This window comes from Martes martes (assembly GCF_963455335.1).
Source record: "Martes martes genome assembly, chromosome: 4".
Taxonomy (NCBI): Eukaryota; Metazoa; Chordata; class Mammalia; order Carnivora; family Mustelidae; genus Martes; species Martes martes.
The window spans coordinates 66,620,141-66,643,021 of record NC_137891.1 but is presented as its reverse complement, the minus strand read 5'-3'; the positions used below and the strand labels follow the sequence as shown (position 1 = coordinate 66,643,021).

General features: G+C 41.5%; 1 protein-coding gene across 7 annotated transcripts in view; it reads left to right on the top strand.

Annotated features, from left to right (window-relative positions):
- Positions 1–9,118: 9,118 nt before the first annotated feature.
- The window catches only part of TRIM55 (tripartite motif containing 55), a 43,043-nt gene continuing 29,280 nt past the window's right edge, over positions 9,119–22,881 (top strand). For 6 of the 7 annotated variants that reach the window (XM_080800617.1, XM_080800618.1, XM_080800612.1 and 3 more), the window contains exons 1-4: positions 9,133–9,460; positions 10,018–10,190; positions 16,675–16,840; positions 18,646–18,741. In XM_080800617.1, coding sequence (XP_080656743.1) covers positions 9,293–9,460; positions 10,018–10,190; positions 16,675–16,840; positions 18,646–18,741 — 603 coding nt within the window. In that variant the 5' untranslated portion in view covers positions 9,133–9,292. Of the gene's footprint in view, positions 9,461–10,017; positions 10,191–16,674; positions 16,841–18,645; positions 18,742–22,881 lie in introns of all 7 variants that reach the window. The other variant, XM_080800614.1, reaches the window with a different exon arrangement.

The window sequence follows — 22,881 nt, the reverse complement described above, 5'->3', positions numbered from 1 at the left end:
TACAACCTGTTGCATTTTATTGGTGTATCTTTCCTTTTCTAAGGCAGTTTCCATTTTATCTCATTTTACTCTTTTCAATAAAGTCTTTAAATTGAGTATATAGTGATTCATTTAAAATATATCATTATTTTCATGAAAACAAATTTACACAGTAGGAAGAGGAATCCTTTTATCAGATGTTATGTCCCAGTTTTAGTTGAGATTATGAGTGCTCTGTCTGACTGGAGGAGATAGCAGTAAAATTATAAATGACTATAAAAGCAAGAAATGGATAATAAGTGGACGGAATGCTCCCAAATCCAGGTGGAGAACATGTGTCCCAGGGCTGTCCCAAGGCTGTCCCAGGGCTGGTGAACTGGGCAAGAACTCAAACAACATCTCAGGATTAACAACTCAGGTGTGGAATGAAATTCATACCAAAAGTCTAAAGGTATAAGCTGAGAGGTACTGTTGCACAGTAGTCAGTCATGTGGGCTGTGACATCTGATGGCCTTTCTTGGCTTTCACATTCCCTAGCTGGGTGACATTGGGCAAGTTGCTTGACATCTTGGTGCTTCTGTTTCCTTATTTGTTAATTAGGGGTGATAAAATGGTACCTACTTTTAACTGAGATGTAACACGTAAAGCTTGTACTATTGTGCCTGGTACATAGTAAACACACCATAAATATTAACTGTTATCAGTGTATGTGAGCAGTACCACAAAGGGAAGCCCCAGAGGGAATATTCTGAGGGTTTGCATGTGTGTTTATACAAATGTATATGTAAGTGCAGGAAAGAGATGCTTGGGTCTACTGTGGCGGGAAAGTAGAACAATCCTAAAAATACAAAATGATAGTTTTAAATAAACTATAGTATGACCACTTAATGGACTATATATAACCTTTGAAATTATTAAGAACTATTGACATGGGAAATTTAATCAAATGCTAAGTTGTTAAATTAGGTACAGGGAAGTATAAACAATAACAATATAAACAAGCATTATCAGTAAAAAGACTGAAGAATACATTTAAATATTAATAGCAGGGACCTTTCGACAGTAGCATTACTGTGATTTTTTCTTCTTTATAATTATAAAATATTTTCTAATTTCTGTAGTAAAATTTGTAAGTTTTAATTGAACATATAAGATGCATTTTTTAAAAAGTAGCTAACAGCATTTCTTATAAGCCAAGCACATTAATACATGTATTAATGCATATATTTTTCTCTAAAAGAAAACACCAGGCCCAGATGGCTTCCCTAGTGAATTCTACCAAACAATTAAGGAAGAAATAATACCAAGTATACACAGACTTTCAGAAAATTGAAGAAGAGGGAATGCTGTCCAACTTAATCTATGAAGCCAACATTATCCTGTTCTCAAAGCCATACAAAGACATTATGAAAAAAGAAAACTACAGACCAGTATCTTTATGAAAATAGATGCAAAAATTTTAAACAAAAATTTACCAATTAAATCCAACAATTTTTTTTAAATCCAACAATTTATAAAAAGGAAAATACATCATGATCAAATGGAATTTATTCCAAGAATACAAGACTGGTTCAACATTCAAAAATCAACATAACTCATTATAGTAAACAGGCTAAAGAAGAGTAACCACATGATCATTTCAGTAGATGCAGAAAAAGCATTTGATGAAATTCAACATCCATTCCTCATTTTGAAAACTATCAACAAACTTGGAAGGGAAGGGAACTTCTTCAACCTGATAAAGGGCTTCCATGAAAAACACACACTTAATATTATACTTAATAATATGAATGCTTTTCTCCCAAGGTCAGGAACAAAGCAAGGATGTCCATTCTGAGATTTTTAGCCAGTATCATAAGGCAAGAAAAATGAAGTGAAAGACCTCCCAGATTGGAAAGGAGGAAGTAAAACTATCTCTATTCACAGATATGTCATTTTTTAAAATATTGATTATCATTTTTTAAAATATTGATTACATGTTGAAATAATAGTTTATATTTTGAGAGTGTTAAATAAAATATATTAATAACCTTAATATCAATTGTTTCTGTTTTTTAATGTGGCTACTAGAAATATAAAATTTTATATATATATATGTCTCATATTTGTCAACCACATCTTATTTCTATTGGACAGTTAGGTCAGAGAGGCAGGTAGGAGCCAGATCTTGTCAGGCCTTAGAGACCACAGTGAAGATTAATGTTTTTATCCCACAGGTAATTGGACCATTAGTGGGATTTAAATAGGGAGTGACTTATGAGAAACAGATTGCAGAAAGCTAGAGTGAATTCAGAAAAATCAATCAGGAGGCCGAGGTGGAGGGATGGTGAGGCAGATTGTGTGTGCTGAGAATGGACTGAAGAAGGCCCTGGAGTTCAGACATGACCATTGGGAAGGCCTTAGGCTAAAGTATTTGCTACTTGTTGGGGCTGTCACTATTCATTTCTGGCATGTGAATTGTGCCAGGAAATGTTCAGAGAAAAGTAAAATATTTTAATTTTTAACATATCCTCAGAGATATTTATGATGAATTAAGATGTATAAACAATAGATTTGGAGGAGTAGTTATCAAGAAGAGAAGCTTACAGCCAGAAGTTTGCAAGCTATCTAATGAAAGAAATGCCATAGTGTTAGATTTTGTAACGTACTTTTCAAGTTAATTCATTTCTCTTTGATTTTAGATTTTGTAAAGTGTTTCTTTTCATTGAAAAAAATTTTTAAATCACATATCCAAGCTTCCTACTGCCAGATAGACAGCTAAATTGAAGAGACTGACAATGTAGGCAGAAAAAAAGTTAAGTATTGTATAGATATCGTGAGTTGAGTCCTTGATGTAAAAAGATTGCAAGAATCCTTTTACTGGAAAGAGTTCTGGGTTGAATTTTTTTTTCAAGTAACTTGTAAAGTTGGTTAGAAAAGTCCTTTTCTAAATTACACTCTGAACCCCAGAATACTAAAAGAAATAATATACTGTACATGTCTCCTGTGCTCAGATGGGTTATATCTAGCAGGACTGATCAGCAGAGCCTGGCTCTTGGAACACCAGCTCATCTAAATCCTGAATGAAGTGCTGCCTTCTCCCCACTGGTCATGTATTAGTGTTCTCACTAATGGAGGGAGGGAGAGAGAGAAAGATGGATGGATGGATGGATGGATGAACAGATGGATATTGCAGGGAAGAATTAATAACCTCACTGTCTTAGTTTAAGAGGACCTGGTCAGCACAGTATCAAGCATTGTTTTGGCAAGGAATTAAAGTGACTTTTCAAGAGATATAACTGCGGCTGGAGTTGACCTGAAAGTGCCGGTTCACTCATGCCCTAAGTGTTCCAGGCTAACTAAACCTGCTTCTTAAGCAGCCCCTACTTCTCTGCCTCCACATCCACACCATCTGGCATTCTTTCCCTGTTTTAGTGACTTAGTCAGCCATTAACTTTTTCACTTCCAGTGGGTACAAGAAGGAAGAATTCTCCTTCCTCTCTACATTAGATGTTGAGCCAGAAGCAAGATCAGCTTTCTAGTGCCCTTTGTTTTCTCTTCCTTCCAGCAGGGTTGCACTCTCTCTACCTCACTGCTTTGCTTCAAATTTTATCTTTTTTTTTTTTTAACTTCTTTTTAGCTCCACCTTCCATTTGACCTTAAGTCTGATACTCTGTTTGATGAATGACTAGCTCCTCCAGCTAAGCCTTGATTATTTTCAAATACCTGTATTTGCAATTACCTACGCTAAAAAGACAAAAAGAACATGGGTAAATGAAATGCTAAGAACATTCTGGAATCCTCAGAACAGTTTGCAAGCCTGACACTGATTCCCTGCAACTCTTCTAATGCCTCCCACTCCCAGAATGGTCTCTTTTGTTTTTGAAAGTTAATTGATGTTGCTCTTGTAAGTATTCTGGGGTTAGAAGTTCCTATCACTCTGACCAGGAAGTATAAAATCCACTAAAAGGAGAGGACCCTGTTCCTGCTGGAGAATCCTTTAAATATGCTACAATTTTCTCCCAAGATTTTTTAATATGACATATTCTAGAGCTGGTTGTCCAGTATGGTAACCAGTAGCCACATATGATTGAACGTAAGCTTAAGTTACATAAAACTTAAAACTCAGATCCCAAGTTGCATCATACACATTTTAAGTACTCAGTAGCCACCTGTGGCTAGAAGTTACATAGTATAGATAGAGAACATTTACATCATTGCAAAAAATTCTAATGGAGGGTGGAGGGGGAGGGTATGCTGTAGAGCGTGGGTGTGGTATAGTTTAGTGGGTGAGATCATGGGCTCTGTAGTCAAAAGATGTGTCTCTGAATCTGCTTCACGACTAGCAGCAATATGACTAGGCAGCTGCTTTGCTGAGCTACAGTTGGTTCAGTGGAAATTATAATACCTCTTATAGAGAGCTATTGTAAGTAATGATTAGTAGTCTGTACATATTTATTATGTTTGTTTTGGCAGTATACAGTTGACCTTTGAACAACATGGAGGTAAGGATGCTGAACCCCCATGCAGTTGAAAATCTGCATATAATTTTTGACTCCCCCCAAATTTAACTACTAATATCCTACTGTTGACCAGAAGTCTTACTGTTAACATAAACAGTCAATTAACATATATTTTGTATGTTATATGTATTATATACTATATTCTTAAGATAAAGTGAGAGAAAAGAAAATGTTATTAAGAAAATTATAAGGAAGAGAAAGTACACTTATAATACTGTAAAAATATCCACATATAAATTATTGTTCAAGGATCAACCATAGTACTAAAAGTAACAGATTTTAGAACCCCTTTTTCTTCCTTCCCAAGATGAACACACAGAAACCCACATTTCACTCCTCTGCTCTGTCTCCTAAAGTCTGCGTCCATTTGGCCTTATAGCTAGAGGCTGAAAGAGGTAAAAAAGTCTTCTCTTTCTGCTATCACGCCTTAATGCCAAGTTTGCTGACAGTAGCATAGTCAGGTTCTTAGGGACCCATCTTGCTTCCTCTGACTTACCTTGGCGGTTGGGAAACTGCTGTTCTTCTAGAGGTGAGAGCATTGGTGGTTTTGCTTCAGTTTCTCAATTGTATAAATATAACCCTGCCCTAGTTTGGTAGGATTTGGGAATGAGGGGCAACTGGGGCTTCCAACTAAACCAACTCCCTGTACAATTGCCCCCAATTGGTTTCAAGCCCCTCTCCTAGTTGTGGTGGGTAGGGGTTAGGGAAGGGGAGAAAGTTGTGCATTACTCATATACAGGCCAGGATACCTTCAGGAGACTAAGCTGGTTTTCACGACTCTGCGGAGGCACAGATCCACTCCAAATCGCAGATCCTTGAAGTTGACTTCAAATCTGATTCCGTTTCAGAATTTTCTCTATTTTTCAGACTCTGTGAATGATTTGGGAACACACTAAAATTTTCTGGTTCTTCCCTAGAGCAGAGTGCTACTCCCATGTCCCACTCTCAACTCATATGCCCACCTCATGGACTGCTGGTCTCTTAAGAGTGGGGAGGAGCAAAGAATGGAGAAAAGAGGATAAAGAGGGGATAGTGATAATCACCTATCAACTTGACTCTTAAGCCTGGGAGATTCTTGCTAGTTTGCTGGGTCACCTCCTAGACGCAGTTCTAAGAAAAAGCACAAGGCAAGAAACAAAAACAGAGAAGAGGCTAGAGATCAACTTTACATCAAATAATTGAATTGGAGATTCTTAATGTCAAAATTAACATTGTTTCAAAGGGTTTTTTTCCCCCTAAAAATACTGTTAAGCTAGGTTCCGAACACCACTCACTTACAAATAAAAGAAATGAAATTCAGCTAGGTTGAGGTCAGTTTCCCAAGACCACAAAGTGAGGTAGAAAAGGAAGCTGGATTAGAAAGACTGTCTCCTGACTCACTGTGCATCTCTCACTGCATCATTGGTGTTTGCTCAGACTCAGAACATCTGAGTCACCCCTGTGAATCCTAATTTCATAGCTTCAGAGTCCCTTTCTTCCTTTCCTTCCCCACTGCCATCGCCCAGTGCCAGGGCAACATGACCTCTCACCTAGGCTCTTGGCAACAGCTTCCCATCTGGTCTTTATCAAGGTCATGTTCACCCTGATCTATCCCAACCACCACTATGAGACTAATCTAACCAATGAACAGCTCTCATGAAGATGTTTCTGTGAGAAACTTCCAATAACTTCCTGTTCCCTAATTTACTAAGTGTTAAAAACTCTCTGGCCAGGATTTGTGGCCTGCCAATGTGCCACCAGCATGCTCTGCACTCTGGCCCAAAACACCATACACTCTAAGCATTCCGTGCACTCCTGTGCCTTACTGGCTTTGCTTCTGTGCCTTCCTTTGGGAAGCCCCAACTATGCCCCACCTGACTTTATATCCATTCACCTAAGTTCTCAGTGGATCAGCCCACCCATGAAGCCCTCCTAATGAATCCAACTCTGAAATTTTGTAGCTCTTTATCACACTTTGTTTTGTACTATGTTTCTGTATATGAATGTCTTATTTCCACTGTTAGACTGAACTCCATTTTTCCATCCATGGAACTGAGCACAATGGGGGCACATGAATATTTTTTGAAAGAATGAATTTTCTAATAAGGATAGTCTTGGCTATATTGTACATTATCAGTTTGTTTTTCCTTAGATTGAACAGTCTTACTGTAGAAACTTTATCTTCACTAGAAAATAACTCACATATTGCATTCAGACCTCCATAGCCCATGTAATGATAAATACAGTTAATTGCCTATGCTAGGTGAACTGAATTAATGCAGTAAAAAAAAAAGTCACTGATTCCCTTCTTTATTGGAGTTGCTAAATAGATATTGAAAGGAATCACAAAATTCTCCTAAGGTGCCTGAAATGTTTATGAATGCGTGTAACTTATTAATAGCTAATAGAGCTTCTTAGATTCTCAATAAGCTTTCAGTGCACACAGCAATAAGACCATAAATAACCAGTCACACTGGCCTACTCTACTTGTGATTAAGTGCATGCTGGTGATTTATTGACAAAATGTGTTCACTGTTTGAATATTTTTTTAAAAGATTTTATTTATTTATTTGACAGACAGAGATCACAAGTAGGCAGAGAGGCAGGCAGAGGTGGGGGTGGGGAGCAGGCTCCCCGCCAAGCAGAGAGCCCAATGCAGGGCTCGATCCCAAGACCCCAGGACCCTGGGATCCCGGGATCCCAGGATCACGAACTGAGCTGAAGGCAGAGGCCTTAACCCACTGAGCCACCCAGGCACTCCTTGAATATATATATATTTTTAAAGATTTTTATTTATTTATTTGACAGAGATAGGCAGAGAGGCAGGCAGAGAGATAGAGGAGGAAGCAGGCTCTCCGGGGCTCAATCCCAGGACCCTGAAATCATGACCTGAGCCGAAGGCAGAGGCTTTAACCCACTGAGCCACCCAGGCGCCCCACTCCTTGAATATTTTTAAGTCAAGGAGAAATTAACCTGCAGATTCATCACAGATAAACAGATATGCATCTCTTTCATTTTTGATCTGATATTTGATTTTTAAATAACTACATATTGATGAAACAGTTCTTTTACAAATTCCTGGCAAACATCAGGATCACTATTTATGACTCAAGAACAGACCACGAATATCAGAAATGACCAGGGAGACTATCATTTAAAAAATTAAGTTGGAGGAGGAGGCAAATGCAAAGAAGTATAGTAGGGATTTCAGACCAGAGAAAACTCAGGTATAAAAGCAGGACTCCATTTTCACTTCAGTTGGCAACAGCACTGATATCTGTTCCCTGCTTTATGGAAAAATGAAATAATGGGTCTCCTACCCAGATGCCATTTACTACTTCATTATTATTGCTGCAATTTAAAAATTTTTTTCCCCTCTAGGCCCTACCTGATGTCCACTAAGCCTTCCAAAATCAAAATGTTGAAGGATATTGTCATGGTTCATTTTATGTGTCAACTTGACTGGGCCACAGTGCCCAGATATATGGTGAAATATTATTCTGCATGTTTCTGTGAGGAGGGTTTGGATGAGATTAACATTTAAATCTGTGGACTTTGACAATCAGAGAAGGACAATTAACATATGATCTCACTGATAATGAGGAATTTGAGAAACAAGACAGAGGATCATAGGGGAAGGGAGGGAAAAATGAAACAAGATGAAACCAGAGAGGGAGATAAACCATAAGAGACTCTTAATCTCAGGAAACAAACTGAGGGTTGCTGGAGGGGAGGAGGCAGGGGAGTGATGGGGTGGCTGGGTTATGGACATTGGGGAGAGTATGCTATAGTGAGTGCTGTGAATTGTGTAAGACTGATTATTCACAGATCTGTACCCCTGAAACAAATAATACACTATATGTTAATAAAATAAAAAATAAAGAGTACAGTATATAATACGTACAAAAAATAAAAAATAAAAAAATAAAAGATTACCAAGTTTTCTTTGTTTTTGGTGTGTGTAAGGAGGGAGTTGTAGGCATACAGGATGGAAGAGGGTTTAGGGAGGAGGGAAAACAATGTGGAAGAAAAAAAGAACTTACTAGAATTTTATTAACAAGTTTTTTAAAAAACAGGCTCATCCAATGGTGTTTGAATTTTTTTTCATAGATACTTTCACGGTGAAAATGATTGAAATCAGTTTTTAAATCAGAATTTTTCCCAGACCACAACTCTTGCAAAGATGAAAAAATTAACGTTAAGCAATCTTTTTAGGCGATTGCCCTTATAAAGCCCGGGGCATGATTTTCAAGACCTGTTTTATTTGTTTTCACTTAAGACATTATGATCATGTCACTCTTGGTGACTCGCCTCCTAAACTCTCAAGGCAGAAATGGCATCCGTTATACAGTTTGACTCTCGGGCTGCATTCTCTCCAGTCCTGCAGCGAGCCATCACCACGCTCTTACTGAGTGCTCACAGAGGGCATGGCTCAGTGACTAGGCATGCACATTTGCATTTGTTGTTGACAACTGTCAGCTTCAACCTCTCTCTCCTCACAACCCTGTCTAAATGGGGCTTGTAATTCTTCTTTCCACCCACTCTCTTCACTCCTTGGGACAGGAATGTTGGCTCCTGTTCTCTGTCACCTGTCAGAATCCATCCTCCTGTCACTGGCTTATATGGACAAGTTAGCCCACTGTCACGTGACCCCCGCTGCTAAAAACAGCTCGGGCACCTCCTCTGAACCTGGGCCTGAAACAATGTCTTCCACCGAAAAAACAATTAAGGACCCTTGATCAACCCAATCCTTGGAATTATTTCCAGGAAACACTCGCAGAAACCATTCGGAGCACGCTTTCCCTGGCAGTGCACAGGGGGACGGCCAGGAGATGAGCGCATCTTTGAATTACAAGTCTTTTTCCAAAGAGCAGCAGACCATGGATAACTTGGAGAAGCAACTCATCTGTCCGATCTGTTTAGAGATGTTCACGAAGCCCGTGGTTATTCTCCCCTGTCAGCATAACCTGTGTAGGAAATGTGCCAGTGATATTTTCCAGGTAGGTTTGTTTGGAATTTAGGGGGTAAAAAAGGAGTCTCTTTTCTCAGAATCAAGTGCTCACCTAAAAGGTGAATTCTTTTAGAAGACGTTTTAAGGCTACATTCATTTTAAGAAATGAATTTTTTTAATGATTTGCTTTCTGCTTTGTTCTTTGCCTCCTCCTTACTCCTGAATCTAGTTTTACTTTAATACTAAGAATCATATTTGTTAAAAAAAAAAAAGAAAGAAAGAAAGACCTCAAAACATTGAATCTGCTTCAAAATTGTAAATGAATTATTGCCCAAGACATTAACGTTGGAGTTTCTGGGTGGAACTTTTGATTATGAAAACACTGGATAGAAAAGTGTCTCATGCTGAACATGGTACACGGCCATTGACGGTGGATAAGTGCTGGCCCTGTATTTTAGGACCACTTGCTAGAAGGCCCTAAGGGATTATTTTATGGCCAGCTTAAAGTAGAAGTTGATGTTCTTTGTAGTAACAGAGTGAAAAGAAGTCTCAGAAAAGCTACCTGTGGCATTACTCTATTCCTCTTTTCTTGCTTGGCAAGAACAGGCCTCTAACCCCTATTTGCCCACGAGAGGAGGTACCACCGTGGCATCAGGGGGCCGATTTCGCTGCCCCTCCTGTAGACATGAAGTGGTTCTGGACAGACATGGGATATATGGCCTTCAGAGGAACCTGCTGGTGGAAAATATCATTGACATCTACAAGCAGGAGTCCACCAGGTATGTTTCCTCCCTGTGTCAAACCCATTTGAAGCTCGTTTTTGTCTGTTTGTTCGTTCTAACAGATGAGTATACCAAACGCTTGTTTGCTAATCACAGACATTGTTTTCTCTGAAAATGTTTTTCCAAGGGAGTCCTTCCCAGCATGAGAATTGCTCATGGAAGAAGGGAGCTGGTGCCGAAGCCTTTGTATCAATTTAAGAATGAAGTAATTCATTAACACTAATCCATTCAATAATACTGAAAGAGGCATAACTCAGCCCATCCTTCTAAGCCTTGTATTACGTATGTTTTAGACATCCATGCTCTTCACAGGTCCTTTGTAGCTCCAGATTCTACATAGCAGAAAGCTTATAGTACAAAACTTTAAGGAAAACTAATAGAAATGGCATTTTCCAAAATAAGCCAGTTCCTCGTTTAGACAGTCTCACCTGAAAATTGTCTAGATGATCATAATAAAAACAAAATTCTCTAGCATAATTAGTCATGATATGAACTCTGGGAAGTTGCAAAGCAATGCACAGTCCTGTCCTTTAGCAAGTTAAAGTTCAGAGACATGGAGGGGGGTGTCTTTCAGGCTGTTTCCCTAGTCTCTAGATATTATTTGCCTCCTACTGTTAGCATTCACCTGCTGATTGATTGATATTCACCATATGCATCCATTCATTAAAAAAAAAAAAAAGGCTTCTTCCTCATTGGATCACATTGGCTATAGCTTTCCTTTCCTAGAGACAACACTGCAGGAGTTCATTCCTAGAAGGCATGGTGTGAAGAGCCCTTTTCAATTGTGCACAGGTCAGTCTGGTCCACAAAGCTTGATAGTAATATTGAGACCATCTGGAAATGAACTTATTGTGATTCTTATTAGGAGACATGTATTTATGGAACATCTGCAGCACCCTAAGAGCCTTGCACTCTTAGAAGGAAAGCTGTTCTATAAATCTAACATATAATTATTATAATCATTATGGCTATTAGTTTCTGCTTAAGATTCAAACTAAATTAGATAGTGCCAGAATCTAGATGGAACTGGGGAAGAAGAGTAATTGCCGATGACATATTGCAGAGACACGGAGTTAGCTATTCCCTTGCTTCCAGAGTCTCTGGAGAAGAAAGAAAGTGCTATTGTTGCTGCTGTTGCTTCACAGATCTGATCGGATTATATTTCGTTACTTAAAAATGCAAGTACACGCACTGTCTCTTTAAAAAAAAATCAGTCAATTAATAACCCAGACAATTATTAAGGGTGTTTATATAACAACAGATTCAGTGCCTAGTATAGTGTCTTGCATAGAATGGTTACTTTCTAAGGGCCCATTGACAAAGCAACACCACAAAGCTTCTTACACGTCCTATTTATTGCAGTAATTTCATTTTGCTACTTGCTACAGTGAGAGCTTGAGATATGGGAAATAATTGCAATAGTGTTACGAAATGCAGAGAAGAGATAGTAAAACTTGCAGCATTAGCAGAACCAAAAGATACATCCTTACTTTAACCATAAAGTCCACATGCGCATTTGCCAAAAAAGTGCCCAGGTGAGCAAACTGTATGAAAGTAAGGAACCAAATTTCCAACCATGAAGTTCATAACGGCATGCCCTAGTGGTGTTTTTCTGATTATCAAGTTCTTATGCTGTTATTTCTTGAACTTGAGACCTGCCTTTGGTACATTTTTACTTAGTGGCAAAAACACAAGTTGCAAAGAGGGCCCAGGTGTTTCTGTTTGGGCATAAACCCAGGTGTTCCCTGGAGATGGGCAGACTTGCCAGCCCAGGAGCCTGAGCCTCAGAGTCCATTAGGCAATCTGAGAACAACCTTGGATAACAAAGTGAGAGGAAACCATTTCTGGCTCATTGTCATTGGGGTGGGGACAGAAAGGAGAGGAGGACTAGAGATTGTAAATCTTGACAACACCTGGCCTTCTTACCTAGACTTCTGCATGGTGCTAAACTAGCTACAGTTTGGGGAGGTGAAAGAAGAGGAATTTATTTTGCTAATGTTAATCATGAAAGTTATAATAAATAACTTTATGATAAGTAAAACTACTATGTGCTGAGTACATGTCAACCGCTGTTCAGAGTCCTTTACACATGAATCGTGTATAATTCTCATAACAATCCTGTGAGATTGTGATTATTATTACCTTGTTAGAATTTCTGAATATTTCACTGAAGCCAAGTCGTATATAATTTAAACATTCAAATAGTAGGAGACCGCTAAGGAGGCCTCCACTCTCATATTTTTTTTTTTTTAAGATTTTATTTATTTGCCAGAGAGAGTGAGAGAGAGAGTACACACAAGCAGGCAGAGAGGCAGGCAGAGGCAGCGAGAGAAGCAGGCTCCCTGCCGAGCAAGGAACCCGATGCAGGACTCGATCCCAGGACCCTGGGATCTTGACCTGAGCCGAAGGCAGTGGCTTAACCAACTGAGCCACCCAGGAGTCCCAGAGGCCTCCACTCTCATCCCACTCTCTCTCTACCCCCAAGTCTCACTCTCCAGAGCCAGACAGCTTTCATTGTTTTAGCTATTTTTCTGTTATCGCCCAGTGACATCTGTATACTACGACTATATGCACATTCAATTTGACATTCACTGTGGACGATCAGGACAGTGTCCTCCTTGGCTGGGCTTTGCCTAGTTGTACTCTTCCCTAGGCTGAAGCTTTGTTTCCTAGAACCTATGTTTGTCTCTTCGCTGGTTTATTCTGTTGTTTTTGTGGACCACATTCTCAAGTATCTCCCCAAATATGCAGAAAGCGCACCACTTTGCAATCTCCTACACACTCCTGCCTTCTGAGCACCTGGCTTCCGCAGTTCCAGAGCCTTCTTCGGGTTCCACGGCTGGGGTCAGCTTGCTCCTTGCAGGCTTCTCCCCTGCAGGCACTTCGCAGAAATAAGATCCACCTCGAGCAGCTCACGTCCCTTCGTCCAGATGTTCTCAGTTTCTAACATTTGGTCGACATCTCTCATCTGCTGTCATCTTGCTCATTTTTTGTCCTTATTGATTTATACTAGAATGTGATTCTTAAGATTTCCTTGCTCTCATTTTAGTGGGATTTCCACAGAAAATACAAATAAAAAAGGCATAGGTTCTTTCTGCTGTGTTTAATCAGAAGACCCTCAGGCCAATTTTCAGATATGAATAAAAGCGGAACCTGAAAAGAGGTTAAGTAACTTGCCCGAGGCCACAAAGCTGCCACATGGAGAAGCTCAGCTGGACTTAAACTTGGAGAGCAGTTCGACTCAAAAGGCACTGCCCGCCATGTATCACCAAGACCAGATGCCCACTCTTCAGAAACTCCGGGATGGTCCCCACCTCCTGAGGCCAGAGGCAGCAGGTTCCAGACTCCTTGAGGCAGGTCCCCACCAAATGGCCAGGGGCCTCTGTCCACATCTGGAGCAGAAGCCTGAGCCGCAACTTCCAGCTCAAACACTCTCACCTCATGAAGGGTCATTTACATTGTATTTACATCATATTTATGCTCTGTTTGACCCGAGTCTGAGATACGTGTTAAGTTGTATAAAGGTTTCTATTATACACCCACTTATAAGTGGGGGATGCCTCTGGGCCCGTGTTGCCACCTAAGGAAGAAAAACCTGATAAGAAATATGGGAAGTAGTTCTCAGCCTGTATCATATTATGGAAAAATAATCACAATCAAAACTAAACATACAGCCTTATGGCTATTGCCACATTTTTAGTGTTTACGTATACTGTGTGTATATTTATACTATATGTATATGTATATGTATTGTGTATATATACACTCACATACCTGAGCTCTGGCCAGAGCTGTTGACATCAGAATAGCACATGGGACACAGGCTGCCCTCAGGAAATGCTGCAGGGAGATGAGCCACAAAAGCATCACCTGTGCTATTTTCCAGTGAATGTGCTCCAGGCATTTGCTTCACACTTATTATTACGAGATGGAGATACATGGTAGGGAAGGTATTGGAGGTGGAGAAGCTTTTGAGCAAGCAAAGAGCAAACCACCACTCCTAGTCTCTAGATAACCCCCAAAGGGCTTTGTCACTTATAAATGGCATCTTCAGAATGTTGTCTGGCCTCTTCCTTTGAGGCTCACGAGTACCAAGTGACCCTGGGCTTTCCCCATATTTCACATGCCTTCCCCAGATGAGTGGTCTTTATGTTCGAGCACAAGGAATACTGTCCATTAAGCTGGAAAATTCTCTCATTTGTCATTCATTCAACAAATATTTACTGAGTACCCATTCTGTGCAAGGCATTGTTCTGGGCACTGGGGTTTCTGCAAAAAAGACAGGCCTGTCCTCGTGGAGCTCACATTTTGGTGGAGCAAACAGACCTGGGCAGAGTTTACTTTTCTCGGTTGACTTCCGAGAATATAGCAGAAATTCAAGTCAGGAGGCCACCGACTTTATGGAAAACACATGGCTGCAAGACCGGGCAAAAATTCCTTTTACAAAACCAGATTCTGAAGTCTTGAAGCTGGAAGCCCATATAAATTTACTTACCAGACCCAGGGCTTCTCCCCACAGCCTAATATCATGACTTGATCACCTAGTGATTTATAGATGTAAATCAGTATATTCTCCGCCTTTCCCTGAGTTTCTGGGGCTGCAGCTACATGGTACCCCATCAATAGCAATGGTTTTCCAACCATTTTATTTATGTCTCACAGTAGAAGTACATTTTACATTGTGAAACAGTGACCATTACATACATGGATGGAGAGATAGATAGATATGAAATATATACTTTTGTTTCCAGTGTACTTAGATTTATGTACACATACACACAAATATGTACATACATACACATCTATGTACAACAGAAACAAAAGTTTCACAAACCATTACCTTATTCTTACTACGTGTAGTTCACAGTATTTACTGTTCTATTTTACTGTGATTTTAACGATGTTGGTGATGACCCTGAAGTTGATTTCAAGGCCCATAATAATCAATTTCATGGCCCATGAAAACCTGCAGTTTTTAAAAAGTGGATCTTGATAACAATAGAAAAATTCAGTCCCAAATCTTTTAAATAACCATGCTTTCAAATAACTATGTGTTTGGGAATGTGAGGAAAGGCTATGGATTTATATTTACATTCTTCAGGCACCTCTGAAAACTATTAACAACCTTGGTCTTTAGATAGGATATGTAAGAATTCCAGGTTTTTGCAGAAGTAGGCTACACCCACATCTCTCACCATGCTCTCCAGAAAGGGCCTAGAACACCATGACTTGGCATAATTTTGATCTTGATCATAATACATAAGCCACGCTGATTGTTAGGGGAACATACAGGGCCCTACCATGTGCTGTGAACTTGGGTGGTTCCAGGTGATTCTATAGCTAACAGGTTGTTCTTAAATAGCAGTGACTTGTCTCTCCCGTTCCATGCTTTCGTTCTTCATTGCTTGGTCATCATCTCACTAACACACACAAATCCGATGCTCTATTATTACCTGTTGCAGTTCTGAAAAGTCTTGGCGGGTGCTGAACTGTTGGGAAAACGGAAACTTGGGGATTATCTGTGAGAACCTTACGTCTAAAGTTACTACCATGGGGGCGCCTGGGTGGCTCAGTGGGTTAAGCCTCTGCCTTCGGCTCAGATCGTGATCTCAGGGTCCTGGGATCAAGCCCCGCATCGGGCTTTCTGCTCAGTGAGGAGCCTGCTTCCCCCACTCTCTCTGCCTGCCTCTCTGCCTACTTGTGGTCTCTGTCTCTCTCAAACAAAAAAATAAAATAAAAAAACCTTAAATTTACTACCATGTCCCAGAACAGCATTTTGCATTTTCTTATTGCTTCAAGTACTGTTCACCTTCACTGAGCACATACTAACCACTCTTAATCTTAATCAGTTATTTGTATGTCATTTTCTGAACGGCAGAAAGAGACCCAAACATTTTCCTTCTTACACAGAGCTTCTTCTCACCAGTGTCCAGACTAATAATCAGAGACTTGGACTCCTCCAGCCCACTCCCCGCCTCCTTGTGGTAGGAAGGGTGTTTGCCAGAGGCTAGAGAGTTGGGATCTAGAGGCTCTGCAAACCTGGGGGTAAATTTGAGACTTAGAGTTTCAGCCACTTCTCCTTCTTTACCCATAATTGGAAAGTATCTCAAGAGACTTTTGAGTGTGTGTGGAGACAGTGCTGGAGCACACTCCGAACACAAAAGCCCGGTGTCCAACTTTCAGGAATTCCACTCACGTGTTTTAAACTTTCAATAACTTGAAATCATCCACGATGGGAACACTCACCACAGAAATTATCAAATGCTACAGGTCAGAGTATCCGTGTCCTATCCCCTCCTTCAGGCTGGTTGTTAGAAAACTAGAAGCATGCCACTGCCAAGCCCACAGGGCAACTAAATTCGGAGGGTTCTGGGCACAAGAAGGGTACCCCGGGAGTTTTCTGGAAACTGGAAATGCTAATCACCCCTCTCTGCTTTGCCCCAATGGGAGCTAACACGTGCATCTGCCTACCTCCTCCCAGACCAGAAAAGAAGTCCGACCAGCCCATGTGTGAGGAGCACGAGGAGGAACGCATCAACATCTACTGTCTGAACTGTGAGGTGCCCACCTGCTCTCTGTGCAAGGTCTTCGGGGCACACAAGGATTGCCAGGTGGCACCCCTAACTCACGTGTTCCAGAGGCAGAAGGTAATAGAGCCCCCACAGCTCCTCCTTTGCAGCCCCTTCCCAGGACCTGCAGGATTGGCTCCCTTTGCTGAAGGGGACCAGCCCAAGCCATGCAGTCCTAAGGCCCAGAGGCACGGAGGGTGGAGTGGGAAGTGGCGCAGTGCTGGTGAGCACGCGGCCAGATCCCCTGGAAAGGAAGGGGACTGCTAGAGAAGGAAGGGGTGCCAAGGGTCAGAAAGGTGCGCAGAGGGCAAGGGTTGCTCTTTCTTCGGCACCTCAGAGGTTGCTGAAGACAAGCAGTGTGCTGGCCCCTGGTCTGAGCTATTTGAAGTTCAGACTCTGGATGTGAAAAGGATAACTTTTCACTCCAGGCACAGAAACGTTTCTTCATTTGCTAACAAAACGTTCTGTTTGCCGCACCCCTTCCAGGCCTTCTCTCCCCCACTCCTACTGTATTAGGCTTCAAGGCTGGGTTAGGCTGGCCTCCTGGCCTTTGCCCCAAGGCCAGTTGCTGAAAGGCCCTCCTCTCCCCCCACCCTACCGTTTGGCACATGCCCCCACCCCAGGGCCTTAGCCTCAGGTGCTCTCGCTGTGACCAACAATAGTTTTTCCCCCAGCTTATCACTGACCTGCCAACCTGGTTTCGTCCATTGGCAAGTAGCAATGTGCCCAGTTAATGCAAATAAACAGCCGGTAATGTGCTCAGAGAGATGAGCTGCTCCCACACCTAGACCTTGAGTGGCTCCATAGCCGGCTTCTTTCTATGAAGAATCACAGAGCCCACATTTGGTCAGTGCTTTACGTGTGAGGATCAGAGTTGGAATCAAATCTGAAAGCCAATCTTTCGGACAATACCAGTCATAACCAGTGAGTACTAGCTGCTAAAGAAGCAGGATTTAGCAAGATATCTGTAATATTTATTTATTTTTCCATCCGCTTAACAATTTATTTCCCCTTTTTCCTTCCACACCCGCCCACCCCGCTCAAGTCATGGTATGTTAGAACTGAACGGTTCTTGTTTCCCACTGTTGCCCTCAGAGCCCTAGAAACTCATGTGGGATGGACAGAAGGACAGGCTGGCAGGACTTCCACCCTGCTCCTGTTTGGGCAAAGCAGCTTCACTTTTACGTACTGGAATTCCATATTAGCTTCGTTTTGAAGAAAGTGTTCTGAGGCTTTAAAATGTTTTATAACCACTGTTCTGGTCCGATTTTCTCACTTTATATCTGAGAAAATTAGGGTCCAAATTGATTACAACTTTGCCCAACATCATAAAGAAATTAAAGGCGGAGTTGGACCAAGCAGGTATGTGTCCTAAGTCCCCACTCAGTGCTGCCTGGTGGTCCACAGCCGGTCTAGGAAAGGGCTGAGTACAAACAGTGGCGTCTCTTTGAGTCAAAAGAGGAGAGGAATTTCAAGTTGAAAATTCTGCCCTAGAACCGTCGAATGTTTCAGCTTCAAGTTTGTAATGACTTAATCTTGTCTATATGTATTTGTGCACCTAACACATAGAAGGTGCATAATATGTTCTATCTATTGTCCATAATTCAGGGTTTATCATTTTTTTAGCAGGGTCACAGTCTCCATTAAGAATCTGGTGACAACTATGAAACCTCTTTCTAGACAAATGCACTTATATACACACGCATACAGAAGTTTAGTTACAAGACCAGGAGGTTGTCTGGCCTTCCAAGCCTCACTATTACTCCAAAGGGGTTCGATGGACCCTGCATTAGGAATCCCTGAAGACAATGCTGTGATTTATCTGCAATCAGTACTAACTAGAAAACTCCTAAAATCTTACATGCCTCTCTTCCCTTCATTAGTCTGAGCTCAGTGACGGCATCGCTGTCCTCGTGGGAAGCAATGACCGAGTCCAGGGAGTGATCAGTCAGCTGGAGGACACCTGTAAAACTATTGAGGTAGGTCAAGCAACTCCAACCAAATATAAACAAATCCTGAACTCCTGGGAGTGGGGGGGTTGTGGCCGCCTCATGCCACCCAAGCTTTCCATACAGAATGACCCTTTTCCTCATAGGTCTCTCCAACACTCTCCTGGCTCATGAAGACAAGTTACCACATGAGTCAACAAGGCAGATTTTGCCACATTTACTAGGATGATTGTGACATTTGTTGCTCTTTCTTGGTCAACCCATTTGGAAAGATGAGCTACAGGAAAAATCAATTCCCAATAATGCAAATGAGTGTTGTCCACCGTGGACAATTTTTTTGTTGGAAATCCAAACGGTCCTAAGACACACTAGTTAGTGCTTTGGAAAATCCCATGCAGGTTCGAGCTACCTATCTGTGCTCTGACAGCAGGGCCACAGAGGGGGACAGCAGGAGGAGACAGATGTGTCTGACTGTGGTTAGAGAATGATTCAGTAGCTGGGAGCTCACTGAGACCAGAGTTCTGGCTCATCCATCCCTGCCCTCTGCCTGGCCCAGTGCCTCGGACATAAGAAACACTCAGTACAAACTCGATGAACACATGCGTGAATGGCTGGCTGCATAGCTCACACTTAAGTCTGACCTATAAGAAATACTTCAAATCCACCCTTCCTCAAGATCCAATATAAGGTGCGTAATTGCTGAAGGCAGAATTCTGAAGCCTCAGAGATTTAGCTATGTGGCAAGTATGTTGTCAAGAACTAAAGATTCACAGACTAGTGAAGCCGGGCGGCCCAGAGGGCAGGAGCAAGACCTGGATGTGTGCAGCTCTCTGGATCTGCAACCTGGAGCCATTTATTGCCATCTCCCTGCTTTAAGTTTTGGGGTTACTTGTTTTTTTCACTGGGGCCTCCGGTGCAATGTTAAGGCATTGTTCTTATTGCTGTGGGCAAGGCTCCTCTCATTATCTATTTATTTCCTTTCATCCCCATTTCCCACTCTCTTCTCTGTAAATAACCACTCTAATATGTTCGGTGTTCTGTTTACCTACTCTTATAAAATCTTTATCGTTTTATATACATGCCTTTTACTTTTATAAATGGTATTGTGCTATATTTCTCATTCTGCTTATTACTTTTTTTAAACTAAGCATTGGGTTTTAAGATCCATTCTCATGTACATTCAATCCCTCATTCTCCTCTGTAAAAATGAGACATAGTACCCATTTTATAGAGTTACTTTGGGAAATTAAGCATAAACAAAATGCTTACCACAGTGCCTAGTACATGGTGAATGCCTGGTAAGTACCCCATTTTCATTATGTTATCGTCAGAAAGGCAAATTCTATCAAAAGCCCAAGGCGGGTTCCTAGATGATGATTTCAAGAGACTGGCCATAATCATCTCATTTTAGATTTACACATCATTAAAATCAATGTCCTCTCTTCTCCATGCTCATATTCCTGAAAAGAGCATGATAAATCTGGGATCCATTTATAGAAGAAAAGTTTTCTCTTGGTGAAGGACCCAACAAGATTCAAAGTGGACATTATAAACTCTTCTCTTTTTGCTTACTTACAGTAAAGGGCCAATACAACTGAATCAGTAAGCCATGAATCAGCACTCCAGTGTGGTCCTGTGTTGAGTGTTCAGTGTATAAATAGGAGCATGTTGCTTGTGGGTGAGTGAGGTAATCCCTATACTCATCTCTGGTCAGGCCTTCATCAGAGACCTCCGTCCAGGACGTAGAGGCTGCGGTACACAAACAGGAGAAAAGCTCTGTGGGTCACCTTTGGCCTTGAGCAAACAACTCCAGTTCCATTTAGCCGGTCTCAGAGGACACTGAAAGGGCGAGGAAAGATTTGACAACTGCTTTTCTTCCTGGAGGCCAGTCAGGGGCACAAGAGGAAGCAGCTGTTTTTTCTTTCACTGAGAGCAAGACAAGAAGGAACAGGTTTGAAGTTAAATCGACAGAAGGGATTTAGTGCAGATATCAGGAGGAACTTCCTGGCAGTGGAGGTCGGGGTTAGGACTCCTCTTATTCCTGATAAAAGCGTTCATCAAACATGACACACATTTACAAGTATTTTTACGGGTTACTAGAGGAGTATAACGGTTTCCTGTAGGGCTTTCTGATGAAGCTGTAAATTGGCAAGAGTCATAAATGTGTCCATCCCTTTTACCTATTTATTTCACTTCTGAGATCTTACCTTAAGGAAATAAAACTATATAGAATGTATATATTCATAAATAACCCTCATATACATTTATAGGGGGAGAAAACCCCAGAAACCCAAAGGTTAGGAGCAGTGAACAGTGGGTCTACTGCCTTCCTTATATATTCCTATATTACACATTTTTCTAAAGTGAGCCTGACATTTTTAATAACCAATAAAATAAGGGATGAATGAATGTGTTTCAGATAAGCACAGTCCTTTCAGATCAGTTTGGTGGCTTATCTGAAGATGTAGGTATTGGCTCAGAGCCTCATGGGGGTCTCTGATTTTATGATCCCTACTTGATGCAAATATCTTCCATTTGAAGAGGCCGGAGGCCAGAGACCCTGCCGCAAATGGACAGAGTGCACCTCTAAACCTCGAGATGATCTCCACAGAGCCAGGACCATATCAGTGGGCAAAAAACCAGAGGCTCCCTTTGTGTGTGCCAGCCTGCAAGGCAGCATGTCGTGAAGCACCATGGGCTCTTGGCTTGGAGCGAAATGGTCCTACTTTGCAGAGCAGGTGAATTCTGCACCGGAGTTCAGGTCACAGAGCTCCTGTTCTCCCATCTTCCCTGGGGTGGTTATTTTCCTGCCTGGCTTTGCTCACCACCTGCCTGGAAACATTTTCTGGGAAGCCAGGGGTGGCTCTTGGCCAGGGGGTGGGGAGCTGTTGTTAAAGAATTCTCTCTTCTGATTGGCGAAGAACCCCTTAGGGATGGGAAATGGAGTAGTCTCTGGGTGGGCACTATCCTTCCCTAATTACCTCGCCTCTTCCCACTTGGGACCCTGACACCTGCCCTTTGGTAAGAGTGTCCATCCCTCACCCATGTCTAATTTTGTCCCTGATCATGTAATGTCTTGCAGGGCTGGTCTGGTCAGGCACCCGGCCCAGGACCAGCCCTGGGGAGCTGCTGAGCTTAGGCTAAATCACACTATGGACTCCTTATTACCCTTTAAAAATAATGTATGCAGTTGATGTGGGTTTACAATGATTCTGAGTGGCTTTGAGAAGGACTGTAGTCACGGAAGGCCAGTCTGAACTGTGTCAAAAGGGGAAGTGGCATTTTTTTCTCATTGTTGTGGGCTGGCAGTGTGTAAAGGAGCCTTCAGTCTTTTTAGCTGAATGTGGCTAACCTGGCTGAATGTGGCTCAGCCTGAGACACTCCCAGAGCTCTCTAGTTCAGGTTGTTGGAGGGCCTTCTAGACTGTTCTAGACAAGCCCAGCATGATCTGGAGCCACACCTGCCTTTCCAGGCCAGGAAATGTTCTGGGACAGGCTTTGACTTAGAAAGAGAGATGCTGGTTGGAGTAGACAAGTACACTGCCTTCAGAGCTCTCTTGCTTCCAGAAAAATGTGCTTGGCTTTCCTTCCTCATCCCTAGAAATCATAACCTCCATCTTACAGTCTTTACAAAGGGCACTTATCCTATGTCACTGGACACCCAAGAGAGTAGGCTATTAATACTAGCCTCCTGAGGCAGGCAGGCAGGCAGGCCTAGAAATAATCCTGCTTTATATGGATGCATGTCTAAAGAAAACAGCTACAAGTTGAATAATAAATATTTGACCTTGAGCATTTCCATTATCTGAAAAATGACAACTTTAATAAGATCCTCCAATGATTTTTGCAATGAAAACAAATCTATTATACTTCCAAAACAATAATTTTTCCCAAATAGCTTTTGGGACCTTGTCCATGCTGTTACAAATATGAAGTCTAAATATAAGAATCATTTTAATAAGCATGCCAGAATTTTTAAGGCAACATTTTAAAGGCAATAGAACATAGGCTTAAAAGACCAGGCTTCAGAATTTGAATTTTAGTGGTTATTTAACTATATGACCTTTGGAAGTAGCTTAAGCCCTTTGTCCCTCAACTTCCTCACTGGTCTAGTGGGGTTAGAAATACGTTCTCCACAGTGTTATTGTGATGCCTAAGTTGGGGTAAGAGG